The sequence below is a fragment of the Candidozyma pseudohaemuli genome (assembly GCF_003013735.1).
Source record: "Candidozyma pseudohaemuli strain B12108 chromosome Unknown scaffold00010, whole genome shotgun sequence".
Lineage (NCBI taxonomy): Eukaryota > Fungi > Ascomycota > Pichiomycetes > Serinales > Metschnikowiaceae > Candidozyma > Candidozyma pseudohaemuli.
In genome coordinates, this window is record NW_020194444.1 from 315,539 (window position 1) to 334,132 (window position 18,594).

An 18,594-nucleotide genomic window follows, 5' to 3' on the forward strand; every position below is an offset into this window, starting at 1 on the left:
GCCGGAATGTAGTTCCCCCGATGAGTATCTCAATTTCAAGATCAGCCAGAATATTTTGAAACTAACTTTTCTCTTTTTTGTCACCATCAGATTACTGGAGTATTTTTTTAGATAATTTGTTGTCGCCTTGCTCGGCTTCTACAGACGTATTAGATCTTATGTGGGTGGTACTATTCGCACCCAAAATGCACGAGAGCTAAAGCACTGGGTAATAACCATGATAATCTTCTCCATGAAGCATTCCAAAGAAAACATTCTTTTTGGATTCCTTGTTTGAGTAATGCTAATGCTAATGTCTTTATAATAGTTTCGATTCGATATGTGCGTTTGAGCTTCATGAACGTAGTGGGATCTGTTCAGTACTATCAACCAAGTCAGAGAAACATTACCAACAATTGCCAATTGCATCATTACATAGACTCGCCTAACTGACCAATACCTTATTTTTTTCCTTAGGAATAAACAACCAAGAAGACTGATACACTACGCTAAAGAGAACACCCATTGTCACCTGAAAACCATCCCAAAATTCAACAAGCCATAGCTCCACGAAAAGATACAAAAAAATTAGCAAAAAAAATATAACAAAACTCCCAGAGAGCCAAAACACCCACCAGTACCAAATCTCCCGCCCTCGAAAAGTCCCAATGTCGTGGAACCCCAGATCGCACCAGCCCGCTGGATCCGACGCACCGATCTGAGACATCGGCGAGATCTAGTGACACAAATTGGCCACAAGTCGCCGAACCCAAAAACCCTGAAATTTCTCTCCATCCGCCTCAGAAACACCAAAACCACCAACTCCTTTAAAAAAATAAAAAATAGCCCACAAATCCAAAACCATCCCAAGAAACAATGCCACTTTCCATAACCTCAATGGCATACCGGCTCGGTACCTCACTAGCCACCTGCACCGATAAGACCCAGCCCACCTAAGTCCAATCCACACATTCAATAAGCCAATCCCACAAAAGCAATGACCGACATTCGACAGGCCATTTATCAATTCCATCAACTCCATAATTCCAAAACCACCCAAAACATCACATCTAAATGTGAAGAACCACCCATGCACAGGGTCTTGGCACATCGCACTATATCTACACACCGATTCCCACCTCGCGTTTCTCAAACCAACCACTTCTTTTTCCTGAATCAACCCCATGCCCGACCTCCTTGTGCTCTTTCTCTTGGCGGTGTTCATGGCAGCCACGCTGTTTGCAGCAGGCTTTCTTCCGTGGAAGTTTGGTTTGCCGCTTCATCAGCTTGATCTGGTTATCGTCGCCAGTATGGGCATTTTGGTGGGTACCGTGTTGGTTTTGGTGATTCCAGAGGGCGCCGAGACGATCTTCGAGGGACGTGGCGCAGGGCCCCACATTTTGCTGACGTCGACCGTCGCAGGCACGTCGCTCTTGGTCGGCTTCATGTTGATGTTCTTTGTCGACCAGTACACGGTGATCAAAGACTCCAGTCCGTCCCAGTACTCGGACGAAAGCTCCTGGAAGGCTCGCCTCGAAAGCACGTTGCATTCCACCTTGACAATTGGCCTCATTTTGCACAGCTGCGTCGACGGCATCGCCTTGGGCCTGTCGTTTTTCCACGAAAACTCCTTCCACATGTTCTTGTTCTTCATGATCATCATCCACAAGCTCCCCACCGCCTTCAGCTTGGCCGTGGTGCTCCATACAGAGGGCTTCTCCCAGAACGTGGTCAACTTCCACCTCCTCTTGTTCGCCTTGTCCACGCCCACATCCTCGCTACTCACCTACGGCATCATCTCCACGTTCCACTTGGACTCGCCCTTGGTCTTGGGCATCTTGCTTCTATTTAGCGGCGGCACCTTCTTGTACTCCGTGATCCACGTCATGATGGAGGTCTTGGAGCGCAAGGGCAAGGACATCGAGTCCGCCAAGCCCCAGGCCCAGGCCTTCTCCTCCACCGAGTTGATCTTGACCGTCGGCGGCATGGTGCTTCCCATCCTCTTCTCCGTCGCCGGCGCACATTAATAACGATTTATGACATTATGCTTTGTCCCTAGGACACAAAACTACCTGGAACAATCGACCCTGATTATCGACCCTGGGGTCCCTTCCTTCATTCGCAGGGAAAGAACTCCCCCTCGGAGTCCTCCTCGGGCCGCTCCTCGCCTTCCTTCTTACCATCGTCAACCTCTGTATCGGCATCGTTGTCCGACAGAACCTGTCCGCTGGCGTCCTTCGACTGGCCAGAATCGCTCACTTCCTTATCAAAGACAGGCGCTTTGTTGAGCGGAGTGGGCGTCGTGGCCCCATTGCTGCGGTCAAAATATGCCTGGTTTCCAGCTGGTCCCAGAAGCGACCGGGTGTGGTGACGCTGGCGCATCGACAGCATTCGGGTCTTCGACATCAGTCTCCGCAAGTCAGGCAGATTGAGCGTCTTCATCAGCTCAATCATCTCGTTGTCGTAGCCAAGCTGCATAAATGCCTGGCTGGTTTGAGGGCTGTACGACGTCAGATTCTCTCTCAGCCTGTTGAGAGCCAAGTACGTGCTGCTTCCAGTGGTTCCCAGTGAACGAGGGAGATTGGCTTTCTCTCTGATCTCCTGGCTTCGTACCCGTTCGAGCTTCTTGCCGGACGTGGAGTACAACGAGGCCTTGTCGGAGTCAAAGTAATGAACAGACTTGTCGTCTTTGGGGCTGCTGCGGAGCTTGATGGGGCTCTGTGGAACAGAGTCTACCTGGAAGTTACCCGAACTGAGCGCCTTACGAATCGTACGACCGTTCTGGTGCTCGTCCAATGAGGAATCATAGCCTTCGATGGAAGGAATCGCAAGCTCCTGTCCCGCAGAAGGCTCGCTGCCAACGCCTCGATCGAGGTTCCGGTTCATAGACAGTAATGAAGTCGTTGACTTGCCTTTCAAGATCCCCTTGCCCTTGCCGTTGAACATCGAGGTGAACCTGTCTCGTTTCTTCTGTCTGGGTACTCTCTCCTTCGGTGTGTAGATGCTGGCATTAGTGGTGGTGTTGTGTCTTCTGATTTGTGGAAGTTCTGGGCACTGCCTCTCCTCTTCTCTAGGCTCCTTGTTGAACACCGGGTAGCTGATAAGGTAGGAGTTCATTTCACCGTTCTTCAACATATCCGAATTGCTGGGGTTCATGGATGTGCTATTGTAGGTGATCCTGTTGTTGGAAGATGCAATCACACGACCACGAAGCCTGGTAATGGCCTTGTCTAGATGGAACTCAACTCCACAGTGGTTGTTGATTCGGCTGATTTTGGGCCAGCATGCACGGGCTCCTCTGAGGAGGAAGTCAACCAAAAACTCGGGCTTAGGGTTCTCAAAAACCTTGGGGAAATCGGAGAAGTTGAGTTCTGGCAAGATGGTGATGTCTCCAGAGTACTGCTGGGATAACAAGGAGATAGCCTTCATGGCCAAGTTCTTCGAGACATCCATTTCGTGGATGATCTGGAGGTAGTGGATAATTTCGCAGGCAATGAAGTCGTAGCAATTATTGAGCACGTTTCTGATAGCTTCACTGAATTCATTTTCGACGTTTCCAGAGGCAGCGCCCACGGAAAGTCGAAGAATGGGCGAAACATGAGGGTTGATCTGGACGGCAATGATATGGTCAACATTGAACATCTCTGACAAACGCAAGATCGGAAGATCACCGTCCACGGAGCCGTCGACGTATTTCAGCGAGACATCGTTGTTCCATTCACGGATCTCTCCAGTTCTAGGGTTCTTTTCGTAAATGGAGGAAGAAGGGAAGATGCCTGGAAGGGAGCAAGATGCACTCACAGCAGACCAAATCAAGCAGTTGGGCGCCGAAAGGTAGTTCAAGAGTCTGGTTTGCTCGTGCATGGAGGCAGGCGAAACCGTGATGTTAAGGATCTTGCCTGTTCTGTTGTAGGCCTCTCTAAATGTCAAATCACCCACAAACTCACGCATTGTTTCCTGAAGACCCTTGATATCGAAAATAGTGCCAAATTTGAGCATGTGGCTGACGCGCTCCAAGAAGCGCTTGAAGGTGCCCTCTTTCGGGTCCAGCGAGCCAAAGATATTGAGTTTCTGCTCGGTTATCAGCGACAACAACTCGGTCAACTCGTCGTTGGTGTTGCAGCACAACATACTGGCGAAAATAGAGCCCGAGGACGAGCCCAGAATGATCCTGGGCATCAAGTTCGTCTCCAAAAGCGCTATCAAGACGCCAATGTGGGAAACGCCAAACGTCGAACCGCCCGAGAGCAAAAGCGCCGTTCGTCCGATGTTCTTACGCGTCTGGATCAACATGCCAAGGAGGTATCTGTCGTCGAGGTTGACGTCCGGGTCGCTGGTCAAGAAGTCTAGCGAGAGCTGGCACTCCTCGATGAACTCTTCGATAAGCTTCTTGGTGCCAACGTGAGAATGGCGGAACAAGTCGATGTCGCCCATGTTGCCGACGTTTCTGGTCCATTTCGTTCTGATCAAGTACAACAAAAGATTGTAGTCCTTCAGCAAACGGGCGTTCCTGAGCTCCTGGAGGTTCTTGTACACGGTATCGTGGTCATAGTAGGGCAGCTGGGGGTCCAACTTCCACATGTTGTTGCCCAAGAGCTCGTCCAACTCGGCCAGGATCGCGTACCACTCCTTGAACGTGACGGCTGTTTTCTGCTGGTGCTTGAGCTTTTCTATGAGCTCCTTCTTGTGGTCCACTGCTGGAACGACTTTTCCCACTATAGGCACGAGCCGAAGCGCCAGAAGAGCCTTGTTTCTCATGGAGGTACGGGAGTCGAAGCCGTCGTCGGGGCCCTTGGGCCGGAGTTGAGGGTTTTGTGTTAAAATGCTCTGGATGATTTCGGCATGACCGGATACGGCTGTTTCAGCCATGGTGGATGGGGATGTGGTGGGGTGTTTTTCGGGGAGATATTAGGAATTAGGGGTGCACTGCGTGGGTTGCAGCGTACGTGGCTTTTAGGCTTTTAAAAAAGTGTGTTGGTGGAATCTGGGGGATGGTGCCTTTTTATAGTTGTAGTTGTAGATGTTTGGATGAGTCGCACATGCGATCGATGGATTAGGAGGATCTCGGGCAACGGCGTGAATGCAGGTGAGATCTGAAAAGGGTGCTTTTTTTGGAGGGAGGGATTTTGGATTACTTTGTGTTTTTGGGATTTCGTGAAGTTTGATCTTTTTGGTGGTCGGTTGGGCGTATGTGGTATGCTGGTTGAGCCGCTTGCTGGCTGCAGACGCACTTCCCCATATTTAGAATACGAGGGGACTAAAGGAGAGTAGTATTATAAGGAATAGAGAGAAGTGGGTGGAAAGAGGGTGGAGAGTGAAGTTAATGATGTTTAGAAAATGGTGGAAATTCACGGTTTGATGGTGCGATGAAGTGGTTGCTGAAGTTGCAACCGAGGAAGCAGCCGAGGATGAGATCTGGGATCGTCACAAGTGAATTTTGGCAAAACAGTCTTTTTTTCCCCTGGTCATCCATTTCCTCAAAATCTCAATCTCCAAGTTACTATGGACACCCCACGGAACGGCTGATGTTTACACTTTGTGCGATGACCTGGGGTAACAATAGCACCATTCTGAGAAGGTAACAATGGCTGGTGATCTGGCACCGAGGCGTGGGGAGATCCGCTGGATTGGGAAAAATAAGGAGGGGGTGGGAAGAGGGTCGTGGAGGGCAACTGAAGGAGGCAGAAGGAGAGGAAGGGAGGTGTAGTTGAGGTTATAGGAAATGGAGATGTGGTTCAGTGGTGGTTGGTGTCGAGGGAAGCGGTACAGGCGTATCCTGGTGATGAAGAAATAAGCGTTGGCTGAAGATAAAGAGTGGAGCTTTGGGTGTGGTATGCTCAATTTTTAGGTTTTGATGTTAATTGGCAGTAGCATGGCAGATATGTACTCAGTCCTTGTTTTATTTCTTTCCACGCATTTCGAAGACTTTGAGTAAACCTCACTAAACGAATTATAGAAAGAGACTTTTGAGAGAGACGCTTTAGAAATAGACTTCGTGGAATAGACTTTGGGCTCGCAATGTCAGTAATTGTGCCTTAATTGCCTCTTCGTCATACTGAGGACCAGACTGCGAGTGATAGTTTTGTAGTACCAACCCACTGACAAAATATTCATCATGCCAAAATTACGAAAACAGAAATATCTCACAAGAAATCAATTCATCAGAAGCTAGTCCGAACCTTACCGTAGAACCCTGACATCACACTCATACAAAGACCAATTTTGATTCACACCATAGCCGCAACATCGGAACCCTGCTTTCAAACCAAATCCATTGATCCTCTCTAACCAAATCCCCCCCTCGTCTACCTCCCCCTACAATCACCTCATCATATTCTCATTAACTATCCACTCGCCTAGGTGCTGCGGCTATCGCGCCGCAGCTAAGCCGCGTCTTGACAGCTTCGCTTGCAGAAATTTGCGCTTTTTGCAGCCATCAAAACCACGAAAAGATCGACCTCAAAACACTGAGAAGCACGCTCCAGATACTGAAGCCTCCACCCAGGCTCGTATCCACGGGAATCAGGTTATTGCCCCAAAGCGTCATGCTACTGTTGGTGAGTCCATCGACGGTATAGTTCACAGGCCTGTAATAAGTTGGACCCTCATAGACAGAACCGTCCCAGCAGTACTTTTCAAAACAACGCTGACACTCCTCGCTCTGCTCGACTCCCTGGCGCTCCTGGTCTCTTCTGACCAACGCACAAGCCACACACGTGCCCCAGGAAGCATCCACAGTACCATTCATCTGAGAAGCGATATCGTAACCGTTCTGGATGGTCGCCTTTTTCTTGTCATCAGGCCACGCCAACTGAAGCGTGCTCTGGTTGGAAAAGAACTCAAACGGACGGTTGGCGAGGTAGATCACGAGCGGCGGCACCACGTCGTCTTTGACGAGGTCCGTCTGGTTTTTAGCGTCGCATCCAAAGAAAACAGGACGAGCGGTGAAGTTGTGAGCCAAAAAGGTGTCTTCACCGGGGACCCAGGGACAAATTGTTGATCGACCTTCGTAGGTCTGCGAACGGCGGAACGCGTTGACCAAGGAGGACCCATCCGGCCATCCGCCGGGGTTATTATCGAACGCCAAAACGGTATCCACCTCACGGTGGGTGTTCATCAAGGAGGAAAGAGGGAGGTATTCACCACCAATTCCACCGTCCATAAGGAAAAGCGATTCACTGGTCGATACATTCAGCGACGCCGCGTGCTCCGATCCGAAAAACGGGTTTGGATTGTAAATGGCGATATCCTCTTTCTGGCGGGACATTCTGTTGAGGAGGTTCCGCACAAACCACTTGATGAGACCCGGAAGCTGATCACAGTCTGGACAAACTAGGGTGTTCAAAAACTGGTTGAACAACGACGACGACGTTCCGTACACAAAAGCGGCATTATCAAAGCCCCGAGTGCAATTTCCAGAAACTTTACCGTTATCGACTTCAGTGCCCAAGTACCGCGTGGGAAAAAAAGAGTTGATGGAGGTATCGAAGGAGCCCATTTCAAGGGGATTGAATTCCACTACCGGCAGGTTCAAATCGTACACGAGCGAGTCGGGCCTTCTGGCCAACGCCGTCACCAACGGAAACGGCATCAGGTGGTTTTTAAAAAAATCAGCCTCAGCCAAATCCAGCCAGAGTGCTGGAGCATAGTAGTTGTTCTGCAGGGGAAAAAACTGGTGTGCAAGACCGCGACCCCACACATCGGTAAGCGAAGTATAAAAGCCCGCGGATTCCTTCGCCTTGATTTCCTCACCGATCCCTTTTCCACTCTTTTCCCAGTGGCGCACGTGCGTCAACAAGCGGTTGTAGTTTGCCGTGACGACGGCCCACGCGAGCCCCAAGAAGTCCGACGTGTCGATCAACGAGTTTTGGCTTGTGGCGTTCCAGAGCCCACTGTCCACGATGTTCTCAACCTGAGGCCACCCCTGAAGCGCCACCAGACTGAGAAGCCACAGCCCGCCCAGGAGCCCTGCGATGTAGGAGCTCGCCTGGAGGAGGCCCTTGAGCGGCAGCGTGCCTTCGGAACGTGAGTCAATGGCGGCAAGTTCGCCTGCTCCTACAAACATGGCACGGTAGCCGCCGCCAGAGAAGGCGGTGGCGAGGCGGCAGGAGCCGTTGGCGCCCGGGAGGTGCTCGTCGAGGAAGTCGGCGAGGGCGGCGTCGGCGATCTCGGCACGCAGGGCGATCCAGTCTTTTTCGGCCTCGGAGATCAGGCTGCCTTCACGGAGGAGGGTGGAGTTGGGGCACGAGACGTGGGCGGGTGCGTAGCCGCCCAGGGGCGACCCGTCTGGCGCTGCGGCGGCGGCCCAAGCGAAAGAGAGGATGAGCTGGGCGAGGAGGGTGACCACGATGTGCATTGAGCCGATTGGTGGGTTAAGCCGATTGGTGGGTTAAGCCGATTGGTGGGTTAGCGAGCTTTAGCCAATTGGTGGTTGAGGCTCGGCAGTGGCTGCGAAACAGGCTTTGTCAACGGTAGATGAGGTTGACGGTTGGCAGCGTTTGAATGAGCGGCTCGTAGAACGAATTGGTCCAGCGATCTGAAGCTCAACGAGTTGAAGAGTGCAACTAGGGGATAATGAGCTCAAACGATGAGCGGCTGAAAACTCGATATTCAGTAGTTGGAAGTGAATGTGTAGGTACACTTCCAGAGCACTAGCCAACGATAAGGACGTTTGAATGCGAGGTTTCAACGACCAAAAAGCGGAGTTTAGGTGATGTTGAACTTTCCAGGACTAGTAAGCAAAGTCTCAACGATAGTTAGTGAGTCAGGGGTTCAATTGAACAATTGCTGAACTCGGAGGTATAAAGCTGAAGTGGAAGCAGTGAATGGACTTCCAGGGGATCAATCTGTAATGAATGGATTGGGCTTTCAGCGACGGTAAGCAAATATCAGGTTAGCTCTTCAATATGACAAAAAGTCCAATCGAGAATTCTTGTCTTTTTGTTTGAAAGGGAGTGTTCGACTTACGTCAAGTTGCAATAGGGTCAAATGCGAGATTCAACAAAATCTTAAAAGCAATCCCTTAAATTACCAAAAGATCTAAAACGGAACCCTCGAAGAAACCTCTGCAAGCGGATATCTCTGTTCCAAAAAACCGGAAATCCCTTCTTATAAGTGTTTCAATGGGCCTGACCAATTAGGCAAATGCAAGATGCTTGTTTTGCCGCAGACGTATTATTGCAGCAGTGCCGCAGAACAAATTAGCCCTGGGGCTTTGGAATAGTGGATTGAACGAGATGGCAGGAACCAAAAAGCCACAAAACCGATTAATTCTTTGTGAAAGCCTTAATCAAATTCTTTTTTAAACAGCTTCCAAAAATGCTTGGATTCTAAGTTGGATGGACAGACGGCTTCACCGAGCTTAGGGCCGAGTTTCCCAATCGGGGTCGCAGATGTCGGTATTTGCACCCAACCCAACGCAGAAGCGAGAAAGCGATACGAGAAGCGAAATAAACGAGAATGCCCAAAAACCACACAACCGGATTTCAGGCTTTTGCAACAGATTCAAATTACAAAATCACAAAAAAACCGGCACCGCCCGCCCCTTTATTTCCCGAGCAGCCGGCAACCCTCCTTCCAGTTTGGGCATGCGGAGCACAATCAGAGGGGTACCGGGGGCCCAAAATGGTGCGACCCCAGACGCTTCGGAGTGGGTGACTGCGAGAAAAAAGAGGCCGTAGGGCGGCGGTTTCGTGCGGGCTGATTTTTGGCATGGTTCAGCGGGAAAAACTACCAAGTTAAACGTTGAAGTTTCAAACAATTTTTAGTGATTTGGTGATTTGAATAGTGATTTGAATAATTTTGATGTCGCTTTGGTTGTCCTTCTTGTCACCTCGTGGTGTTTGTGGACCGTGTTTCTAAGCCTGATCTGCTCGGTAACAGAGATCTTCAGGGCTCCACGGGGAGTCTCGGGTGCGCTTTCTAGATCGCTTTTGCGTATTTGTTTACGAGTCAGACCAAGTGGATGCTGATTTTCAGTGATTCAATTGATGATGCGATTGACATCTATACTAGTTTCTAAGTTTTTTTTTTTTTTTTGTGGAAACGTCTTCCCGGACCGTGTTTCTAAGCCCTGGGATCGGCTTCCTCTCGTGTTTTCCATCGCTGCATCATCAACACATCTGCCCCACGTTCCTCCACAAAACCACCAAAAAACAATCGGAATCTTTGTTTTTGTGTAATTCCGCTTATCGAGCTCCGTGGTCTGGAAGTGGTGGCGCTGGAATAGTGGCGTTTGGAGATTGGCGTAGGTGACGTAAGAGATCCTCGTGGGTGGTGTAGGAAAACAAACAACACGGTTGGAGGTGTGGAGTGGGCGTAGCGTGACAACGTGTTTGAGAGATTTGAAGATTTTAGGATTTGTAAAAAACGGGGGATCCGGAGATCCAGGGCACCAACGTCATGATTGTGGAGGGCTTGTGGAGGCGTACCGAGAAGGTGCCTCGAGAAAATGGGGCTTTTTTGGAAATTGGGGCTTTTGAGAGAAGGCGTTGTGTGGGCGTTCTCTGAGTATCAACAGATTCAAATGTTCTGTTTGTCGATGGACTGATGCAGTGTGGTGTTTTCTTAGGATTGAAGAAGCTACACTTTCAGGAATAGTATCTTTAGTTCTAGGAAGCAACAAACCTACACAAGCGTGTTTTTAGAGAGCTCCTTCGAAGTTTTTACAGGTCTCTTCTATGGAAATATGATTCTGCTCTAATTCTGGAATTGGCCTCTTTAACCTAGTAGACCATACCTTATCATACAGCTGGAGCACAGTGATCCACCATCTAACTCTGCTCTAGAAGGACAAAGATATAGGCCTCTCAAATTACCAAAATATCCTTTTAACTGTAAGACCGTGAAATTCTATGAAATCTATTTCGCCCAATTCTGACTTCATTTCTCCTACGCATCATTCTGTGCATCTTATGCCCTCCATCTCCAAGTTCGACCCACCAGAAAAGGCCAAAATCCATATGGAACAACTTCAGTTCAAATGGCCCATACAGCTGAAATTCCCAAAGACCTCAACAATCCCATATAATTAATTGTCCCTAATCAGATTGTCACCCTTCAAGAACGCACCACACATCTACCCATCGGCCTCACCTCAATGGTTGCAAAACGCATCAACCTCCACCACGAAACACCATCAAACACCACCAAACACCACCATCCCAATTAAAATTCCCTCTCCACCAAAAAGCACCCACCAAAAATACCCCATCAAATCTCCTTCCACCAAAATCCCCAAATTTTTCTTCTTCACCAAATCACCACCTACCACTGTGCTTTCGCGGCATCGCAAACCCATCTCAACAAGACTCATATGGGTCACTTTTGTCGAGTGACGCCCCGAACCACCGCCTTTTTCCGCTGCCACAGCCACAAATCCCGCCGTGCCCGAATCCCCCGTGCCAGCGATTTGCCCCCTCAGCTCTTCAATTCGCCAAATCACCATACCACTTTTTTCTCCAGCTTCCCAGACATCGACAACAGCTCCTCCACCATGTTCACCTTCACGACCGTCTGCCACAAAACTAGCGATACCCAGCACCCGCTCGTGATGCTTCACACGCGAGAGGGCTCGAAGTTTTTATTTGGAAAGGTGCCAGAAGGCACTCAGCGAACGCTTAACGAAAACAGCATGAGACTCGGGAAACTCAAGTCTGTGTTTATGACAGGCAACTTGCAGTTCTGGTCTGAGATAGGCGGGCTTCCAGGCCTCTTTTTGACCACTTCCGACGCCACCAGCCGAGGTCTTGATGTGTTTACCAACAGCAAAAGCGTGCTTTCGTATATTGTGGCTACATGGCGCTACTTTGTGTTTCGCCGTGGCATCGAACTCAACATTTTGGAGCCCCACGCGGGCCAGGTAATTGGCGACTCGACCGTGATGCTCTTTCCGGTGAAAATCGACAGCGATTTGCCGAAAAAACTGGTCTCTGAAGAGGCCGTGGCGGTCTTCCAGCGCCAGCTCTCGAAAATCACCTCCTTGATGTTCCCAAAGGACACTTCCAAGGCCAACAGCGACGACCCAGACTCCTATAAACTGGATCCGTCCGAAACAGAGGCCCAAACGCATGTAGCCCTCCCGGACCCATCACAGTCCTTGCATCTCCACAACCAGCCGTCGCTTTCGTACGTGATTCGTTTTCTCCCCGTCAGAGGCAAATTCAACCCGAAAAAGGCCATGGAGTTGGGTGTTCCTCGAGGAGTCGCTTTCAGAGAACTCACCCAGGGCCAAAGGGTCCAGAGCACAGACGGATCGTGGGTCGAGCCCGAGCAGGTTTTGGAGGCGCCCTACACGTTCAGAAAAGCCGTGATTATAGACATTCCCAACCAGCATTACCTCCAGAACACCATCGACAACGAGGAGTGGTTCCGCAGGTCCGATTCACATGGACACGAGGAGGTCGGACTAGTGTACCACTTTTTGGGCGACGACATCGACTTCACGCTGGAGGCGTATGTCAATTTTATCAATAAGTTCCCAGCAGACTGCAAGCACGTCATCAGCCACAAGCTGGTGTGTGACGATTCGCTTGTTTTCACGACATCCATCGTTCACCACATGAAGCTCAAGTGCTTCCTGAACGACAATTTTTGTCTTCCGTACCACGACACGAAAAACGGGCCAAGTTTGCCCAATTCGGTCGGTCTCAAGATGCTTCAGAACTTCAACGTTGCGTCTACGGGAATCGAGCTTGACGAGTCCAAGGTGGCCAGCGACTCCTGGGCGACGCTTTACAACAAACACATTGCCGATCTGGAAATTGCAGCCGACTTGGAGTCGCTTTTGAGCAAGCAAATCATCCTGTTGGACCCGGTCGAAAACGCACAATCGTTGAAGGACCATGTTCAGGTTTTCACCGTGGGAACAGGATCGGCTCTTCCGGCTATTTACAGAAATGTTCTTTCAAACCTCGTCAGAGTTCCTTACAAGACGGAAACTGGCGAGATCAAATTCACCTCGGTCATTCTAGACGGCGGTGAAAACACCTTGGGCACGATGTTGCGGATGTTCAGCCACAACAACGGCGAACAGATGCAGCAAATCTTAACAGAGCTCAAGCTTATTTATCTCAGTCACCTCCACGCCGATCACCATCTCGGGCTCGTTTCGGTGATCAACGCATGGTTCGAAACCAACAGACACAACGACGCCAAGTTGTTTTTGATCTTGCCGTGGCAGTTTGACCACTTTTTGAATGAGTGGTACAAGCTCGAAAAGCAATTTTCCAGCATCGATCTCAGCCGGCTCGTCTACATCAGCAACGAGGATTTCCATGCTCGCCGTGAAAGCGAGTTTCAACAAGCGGATATTGCCGATTTCGAAAAAGCCTTTGATGCGGGCCAGTTGAACGTGGCAATCCCCCGTAAGAAGCTCGGCCCGCTTCCTGAAGAGCGTATTCGTGAGCTCTACGATGCTGTTCATCTAGAAAAAGTGGAAACCGTCCGGGCCATCCACTGCTACTGGGCGTACTCGGTGAACATGACATTCAGACTTTCCGAGAACGAAACGTTCAAATTGTCGTTTTCCGGAGACACCCGCCCAAACCCCAGCTTCTTCAAAACGGGACAGGGCGCCGATTTGCTCATCCACGAGGCCTCGCTCGAAGACGATCTTATAGAAGAGGCACTCGCCAAAAAGCACACCACCACCACGGAGGCCGTGAGAATGGCACAGCTCATGCGGTGCCCCAAGGTTCTCCTCACCCACCACAGCACCCGAAATTCCGAAAAACACACCTTCATCAGGTCCTGTCAGCAATACGAGCAGCAGTGCCAGATGCTCGACCGGTACCTCGGCGACGTCCTGGAGAACATTGTCAAGCACAAGGTGGACCCTGAATTTGGTTTTGACGACATGGACGTGTGCTACGCCTACGACACGATGTCGGTTCGGTACCAGACGTTTGGGTTCCAGAAGCCGCTCTTTGACAGCATCACGGCACTTTCGCCCGGAGAAGAAGGCGAGCGACAGGTCAAGGACCGGCTCAAGATGATGGACAAGCGGCAGCAAAAAAGAGAAAAACGGCTTCACTACAAGAAGATGAAGGTGCAGGGCCGACCCTAATGTATATAGCCTGCGAGCGAGGTGTAGTACACCATCAACACTCGCCTTTTTCGCATATCAGCAATGCACCCGATTCCCATCCTACCGGCATGGCTTCTCGAGCTGGTCCGTGACGTCATCAACAAGCAGTCCACCTACACGAACCCGCTAGCCAAAAAGGGGTTTGTGGTGTACAGAAGCGAAGAAGACATGAACATAAAAGCTACACCTCTACTACGTATTCTAGGTTTCTGCAAAGCACACAATGACGGGAGGCTTACGGCGATTCTCCACGATGCCAGTCACAAAGTGCTTGTTTGTTTTAGCAGGGAGAGTCTCATAAAGTACGAAAACAAGCATTTGGAGAGACTCACGTACATGTCGATCAACTCCATCCTCCTCATCAAAGAAGCCAATCTCCGGTTCATCACGATAACACAGCTTCCGCAGCTTTTTGGATCCGTGCCTGGCCTTAAGCTCAAGCCCGGTTTGGGCATTCTCGTGCTAGAGGTGACGATTGTGGACTCCTTCACGAAACAGCAGCTTCGGGTTCCACCCAAGGACGATGATGCGGTTCCGTTTTTGTACAGTGATCCCGAGTACTTGGAGCTTTGTATGGAGGAGGGGGATGTGCTGGGCTTGGAGGCGTCCCGGCGGTACTTGTGTGGGGATATGGTATCTGATGAGGAGGAGTTGGGGACTTAGCGATGGAGAGGGATTTGGCAGTTAGCGATGGCGAGGGATATAGCCTGAAGCGATGGCGAGGGATATAGCCTATGGTGAGGGATCTAGCCTTAGGGGTTTATGGAAAAGTTGTGGATGCATAGATTGTGGAAGGTTTATAGAATGGATGGGTGGTGAGATGGTTGTAGGATGGAGGATGGCGGAGTGGCTAGGATGGTGGTTATATGGTGAGTGCTTGGGAATAGTTTGGAGAGCAAGGCGGGGTTTTGAAGGAATCAATCTGGAATACGACTTCGATGGATGGGTAGCGACATGGGGTATGTGGAGTAGATGTTGGCACCATGGTTGAATGTCTGGGTGTTGAATATGGTGGGCTTCTGTGTGGTTTGCAAGAGAATAGCACTACTTTCAGGGTAGTTATCCGAGTGACTCTTGGCCATTCGGGTGACTTTGAATTTGACCTGGTATCTCTTCGTGAGTCTATGGTGTGTCTATGGACTACAGATGTACTAAGCTAACACTTTTTGGCCAAATGACCCAAAATCAGCACTGCAAGTTTAAAGTAAAGGCAGTTCCGGAATGAAGCGAGATGTTTCAATTTTGTAAATACTCGCTATCTGGGTAAGCCGCTGAGAGCACTCCATGACACTGGTTGGGTATAGTCTAGGCAACCAACCACCAACTGCGACTACCCAGAAAACTAACTCTCTTCTATGTGCTTAGAAGCGTTCTATTTATGACTGAATATTGGTATTTGATTGGATGCTGCTGTGCTTCTTCCACCAAACAGACTACATTGACATCGTTGGTCAACCATGGCCACCCATACCGCCCATCTGCCTAAAGCCACCAAACCACAGTTCTGAAAACAGCGAATACCTTTTTCGATACGGCTCAATCATAATAATCCAGAGACGCCAAACAAGTGGATATTGCTGTACAATTCCCACCGAGTACCCATATCATTGCAAGTCACCTACGTCCATACTGAGCAGTACTACCCAGATACACAGATACCCAGATACCCAGCTACCCAAAGAACCCCATTTCCCGAAACCCGCCAAATCAACAACTGCCCAATCCACGTCTCTCCTTTCAAAAACAGCCAATTCCATATTCTGCCCAACCTGGCCTATCCACCACTTCCACAACTCCCCCACCCCACCCACTGCGACGCATTTTGCAGCCATTTCCAACCACCTCTTTCTCCACCACCACACACAAATTTCCCCCAAATCCCCCCAAAATCCACCCCATGGTCTTCTTCAAACCCCACGCCAGGTCCCTCAGCGAGCAGCTCGACAGCCTCGCCCGCCTCGCCCTGAAAGTCGGCAACAGAGACGACGACTTCGATCTCGAGGCACAAACGTCCAGACGGCTGCTTGAAGGCTCCGTCAACGCCGCCTCCGTCAAATCGGGATCCACAAAATCTCGGAGCATCCGCTACGGCGCCACCGACGACGTCCTGATGCTGTCGCTCCGTCCGCTTATCTCTTTTGGACCTCGTCTGGAGGAATCAGAAGCACCCAGTGTCTACAGCGACGAAAGGCCCCGGTCGCCGCAGCCGCTGTTCCAGTCGTTGGCGCCGCTTCCCCGGCCGCTGGTTTTTGCCCTGGCGTTGCTGACGGCCCGCTTTGTGTGGAACAGAATGCACAGTCCCGAAAGACGGCTGCTTGGGGTTTTCCACAAGTGCCTTTTGGTTGCGTTTTTGGCGCTTTTGGCGGGTTCCGGGTACGTGGTTGTGACGGGCCGGGGCGTGCAGTTCTTGGACGCCGCCAGGGGCTTTTTCTGCTGGGCCCAGGTCCAGCTAGGCTGGGCCAGGTTGCCTTTCTGTGAGGAGATGTAGGCGAGGCTCTGGTGATGTGATTTTAGTATGATATGATTGTGATAATGATTATGATTTATGAAGTAGAGGTGTAGATTCTGTGGAGAAGTGTTTTTAGGTAGAGGGGGAGGTAGAAGAGGTTGGCATGGTGGGGTGTGGTTGTTTAGTTGTGGGGCTCATGGACCTCAGAATTCAGTACTGAACTCGAATTGAGAATGAATCAGAAGTTTTGGTCGAAATCTAATAAGTGATATGAGAAGTGCTAAGGAATTGGATGTCTTAAATTACATGAACTAGCCGAATTCATGGATGAATTGGGTGTAGTGCTGGTATGACATGTTGAACCTTTCTATGAAGTGGAGTGTCAAACTCCGCATTATCAATGCTCTTGTAAGTCATTCTTAATTCTGCTTATTTGAACAAATTTGATTTTTTCTCAACGAGAGTACCCATTTTATGACAATTTATAGAGCTGGTGTGGATTGGTAGATGAGCAATTTCGCTTAGTAGTATCAGACTCCATACTACCAACGCTCTAGAGAGCTTTTCTAATTTATGATTGAACAAACTCGGCTAAATCTCAATTCAGAGATGTTATCCAAACCATGAATCTCATTAATCATTAAACTCGTTAATCATGAAACTCAATAATCGTGAAACTCATCAAACTGCCACATTTCGATGGATACCCATACATCCCCCAAAACATGTAACCTGACCTCCCTAGTCTCAACTCCACTCCATCACCATCCACTAAATCTCTACCTGCTCTCACCTACACATACTACCACCCCTCCCAGCATCTATGTATTGCCTTTTACTATGTACACTATGGGTCGGAACGACGGGGTCTGTCGGCAACCTTAAACTTGTTGGCATGGTGCTTTCTGGTCCGCACAAACTTCTTGAGGCCCCATGGCGACTGCGAGAGCTTGTTGGACTTGGACTTACCACGGCCACCACCGTGAGGATGGTCGTTGGCGTTCATGGCCACACCTCTGACCTTGGGACGGAAACCCCTGTGTCTGTTTCTACCGGCCTTGCCCCAGTTGGTCAAAGCATGCGCTTTGTTGGACACCGTGCCCAACGTGGCACAGCAGTTCAAGCGGACGTACCGCTGCTCGCCCGAGCTCAACTTGATGATGGCTCTGTTCTTGTCGGACTCTTTCGTGAGCAAACGGGCAAAAGTACCAGCAGCACGCACCAACTGGCCGCCTCTGTTGGGATGCAAGCCCACGTTGTGCATCACCGCTCCCACGGGCATCATGCTCAAGGGCATGCAGTTGCCTCTTTGCATGATTCGGGAGTTCAAGAGCGCCTCGTCGATCTCGCCGTCGTTGGTTCTCTGCATCTCCTCGACGAAATCTCTAGGAAGCCCCAGGCGAAGCGACTCGACGCGGTCGCCAGCACGGACGCCCAGAGGCGCCAAGATGTATGAAAGGTTGCCTGTTTCTTCGTGCTGAAGAAGCGCAATGTGGCCGCTTCTGTTGGGGTCGTACTCGATTCTGACGACTTTCTGGCGGCCGGCCACGACTCTGTTGAAGTCAACAAGACGGGCACGTCTCTTGTGACCACCTCCACGGCCTCTTACGGTAATGTGACCAGAGCTGTTTCTACCAGCGGTTCTCTTCATGGGCGCCGTCAACTCCTTGACGGGCTTGCCGCGCCACAAATGCTCGTGGATCGGTTTTCTGAAATTCGTCGATCCGGGTCTGGCCGGGCCGGCCTCGAACGTCTTGAACTTGACTTCTGCGGTCATCAAGGCCTTTTGCCTGGCGTGGGTTTCTTCTCTTTTTTCAAGTTCCGTCATGCCGCCCTGGAGCTGGCTGCTGCGTGCCGCCGTGCTCTGGAGACGGAACGCCTGCCGCGTGACGGGTGCCCACAGCCACTTGGATAGGGAAAACATGGTGGGTTTTGGATGGAAAAGCAGCGGTAAATTTTTATGGTGGTGTCTGTGCAGGATGCCGTAGTTGTCCAGGTGACGGCGATTTGGGCGTGGAGTCGATGGGGAGGGACTGGATTGGGGGGCGTTTTGGAGAATGGGAGATGGCGGTTTTTTTAA

The 18,594-nt window shown here is 50.4% G+C and overlaps 7 protein-coding genes across 7 annotated transcripts; 4 read left to right on the forward strand and 3 right to left on the reverse strand.

Annotated features, from left to right (window-relative positions):
* Nucleotides 1-1,163: 1,163 nt before the first annotated feature.
* C7M61_003772 (Mn(2+) transporter) lies at nt 1,164-2,006 on the forward strand (the record flags this gene model as incomplete). Its single annotated transcript, XM_024859107.1, has 1 exon — nt 1,164-2,006. The coding sequence occupies one exon, from the start codon at nt 1,164-1,166 to the stop codon at nt 2,004-2,006; it is 843 nt and encodes a 280-aa protein (XP_024712781.1).
* An 88-nt stretch (nt 2,007-2,094) lies between these two features.
* On the reverse strand, nt 2,095-4,848 carry C7M61_003773 (uncharacterized protein; the record flags this gene model as incomplete). The annotated part of the gene is made up of 1 exon (XM_024859108.1): nt 2,095-4,848. One exon carries the CDS (start codon nt 4,846-4,848, stop codon nt 2,095-2,097), a length of 2,754 nt encoding a protein of 917 aa, XP_024712782.1.
* A 1,567-nt stretch (nt 4,849-6,415) lies between these two features.
* Nucleotides 6,416-8,335, reverse strand: C7M61_003774 (uncharacterized protein; the record flags this gene model as incomplete). Its single annotated transcript, XM_024859109.1, has 1 exon — nt 6,416-8,335. One exon carries the CDS (start codon nt 8,333-8,335, stop codon nt 6,416-6,418), a length of 1,920 nt encoding a protein of 639 aa, XP_024712783.1.
* A 3,138-nt stretch (nt 8,336-11,473) lies between these two features.
* C7M61_003775 (tRNase Z) lies at nt 11,474-14,044 on the forward strand (the record flags this gene model as incomplete). The annotated part of the gene is made up of 1 exon (XM_024859110.1): nt 11,474-14,044. The coding sequence occupies one exon, from the start codon at nt 11,474-11,476 to the stop codon at nt 14,042-14,044; it is 2,571 nt and encodes an 856-aa protein (XP_024712784.1).
* Nucleotides 14,045-14,107: 63 nt separating this feature from the next.
* EST3 (telomerase subunit) lies at nt 14,108-14,728 on the forward strand (the record flags this gene model as incomplete). Its single annotated transcript, XM_024859111.1, has 1 exon — nt 14,108-14,728. One exon carries the CDS (start codon nt 14,108-14,110, stop codon nt 14,726-14,728), a length of 621 nt encoding a protein of 206 aa, XP_024712785.1.
* A 1,234-nt stretch (nt 14,729-15,962) lies between these two features.
* Nucleotides 15,963-16,553, forward strand: C7M61_003777 (uncharacterized protein; the record flags this gene model as incomplete). Its single annotated transcript, XM_024859112.1, has 1 exon — nt 15,963-16,553. The coding sequence occupies one exon, from the start codon at nt 15,963-15,965 to the stop codon at nt 16,551-16,553; it is 591 nt and encodes a 196-aa protein (XP_024712786.1).
* An 808-nt stretch (nt 16,554-17,361) lies between these two features.
* C7M61_003778 (mitochondrial 54S ribosomal protein uL2m) lies at nt 17,362-18,438 on the reverse strand (the record flags this gene model as incomplete). Its single annotated transcript, XM_024859113.1, has 1 exon — nt 17,362-18,438. One exon carries the CDS (start codon nt 18,436-18,438, stop codon nt 17,362-17,364), a length of 1,077 nt encoding a protein of 358 aa, XP_024712787.1.
* Nucleotides 18,439-18,594: the final 156 nt, after the last annotated feature.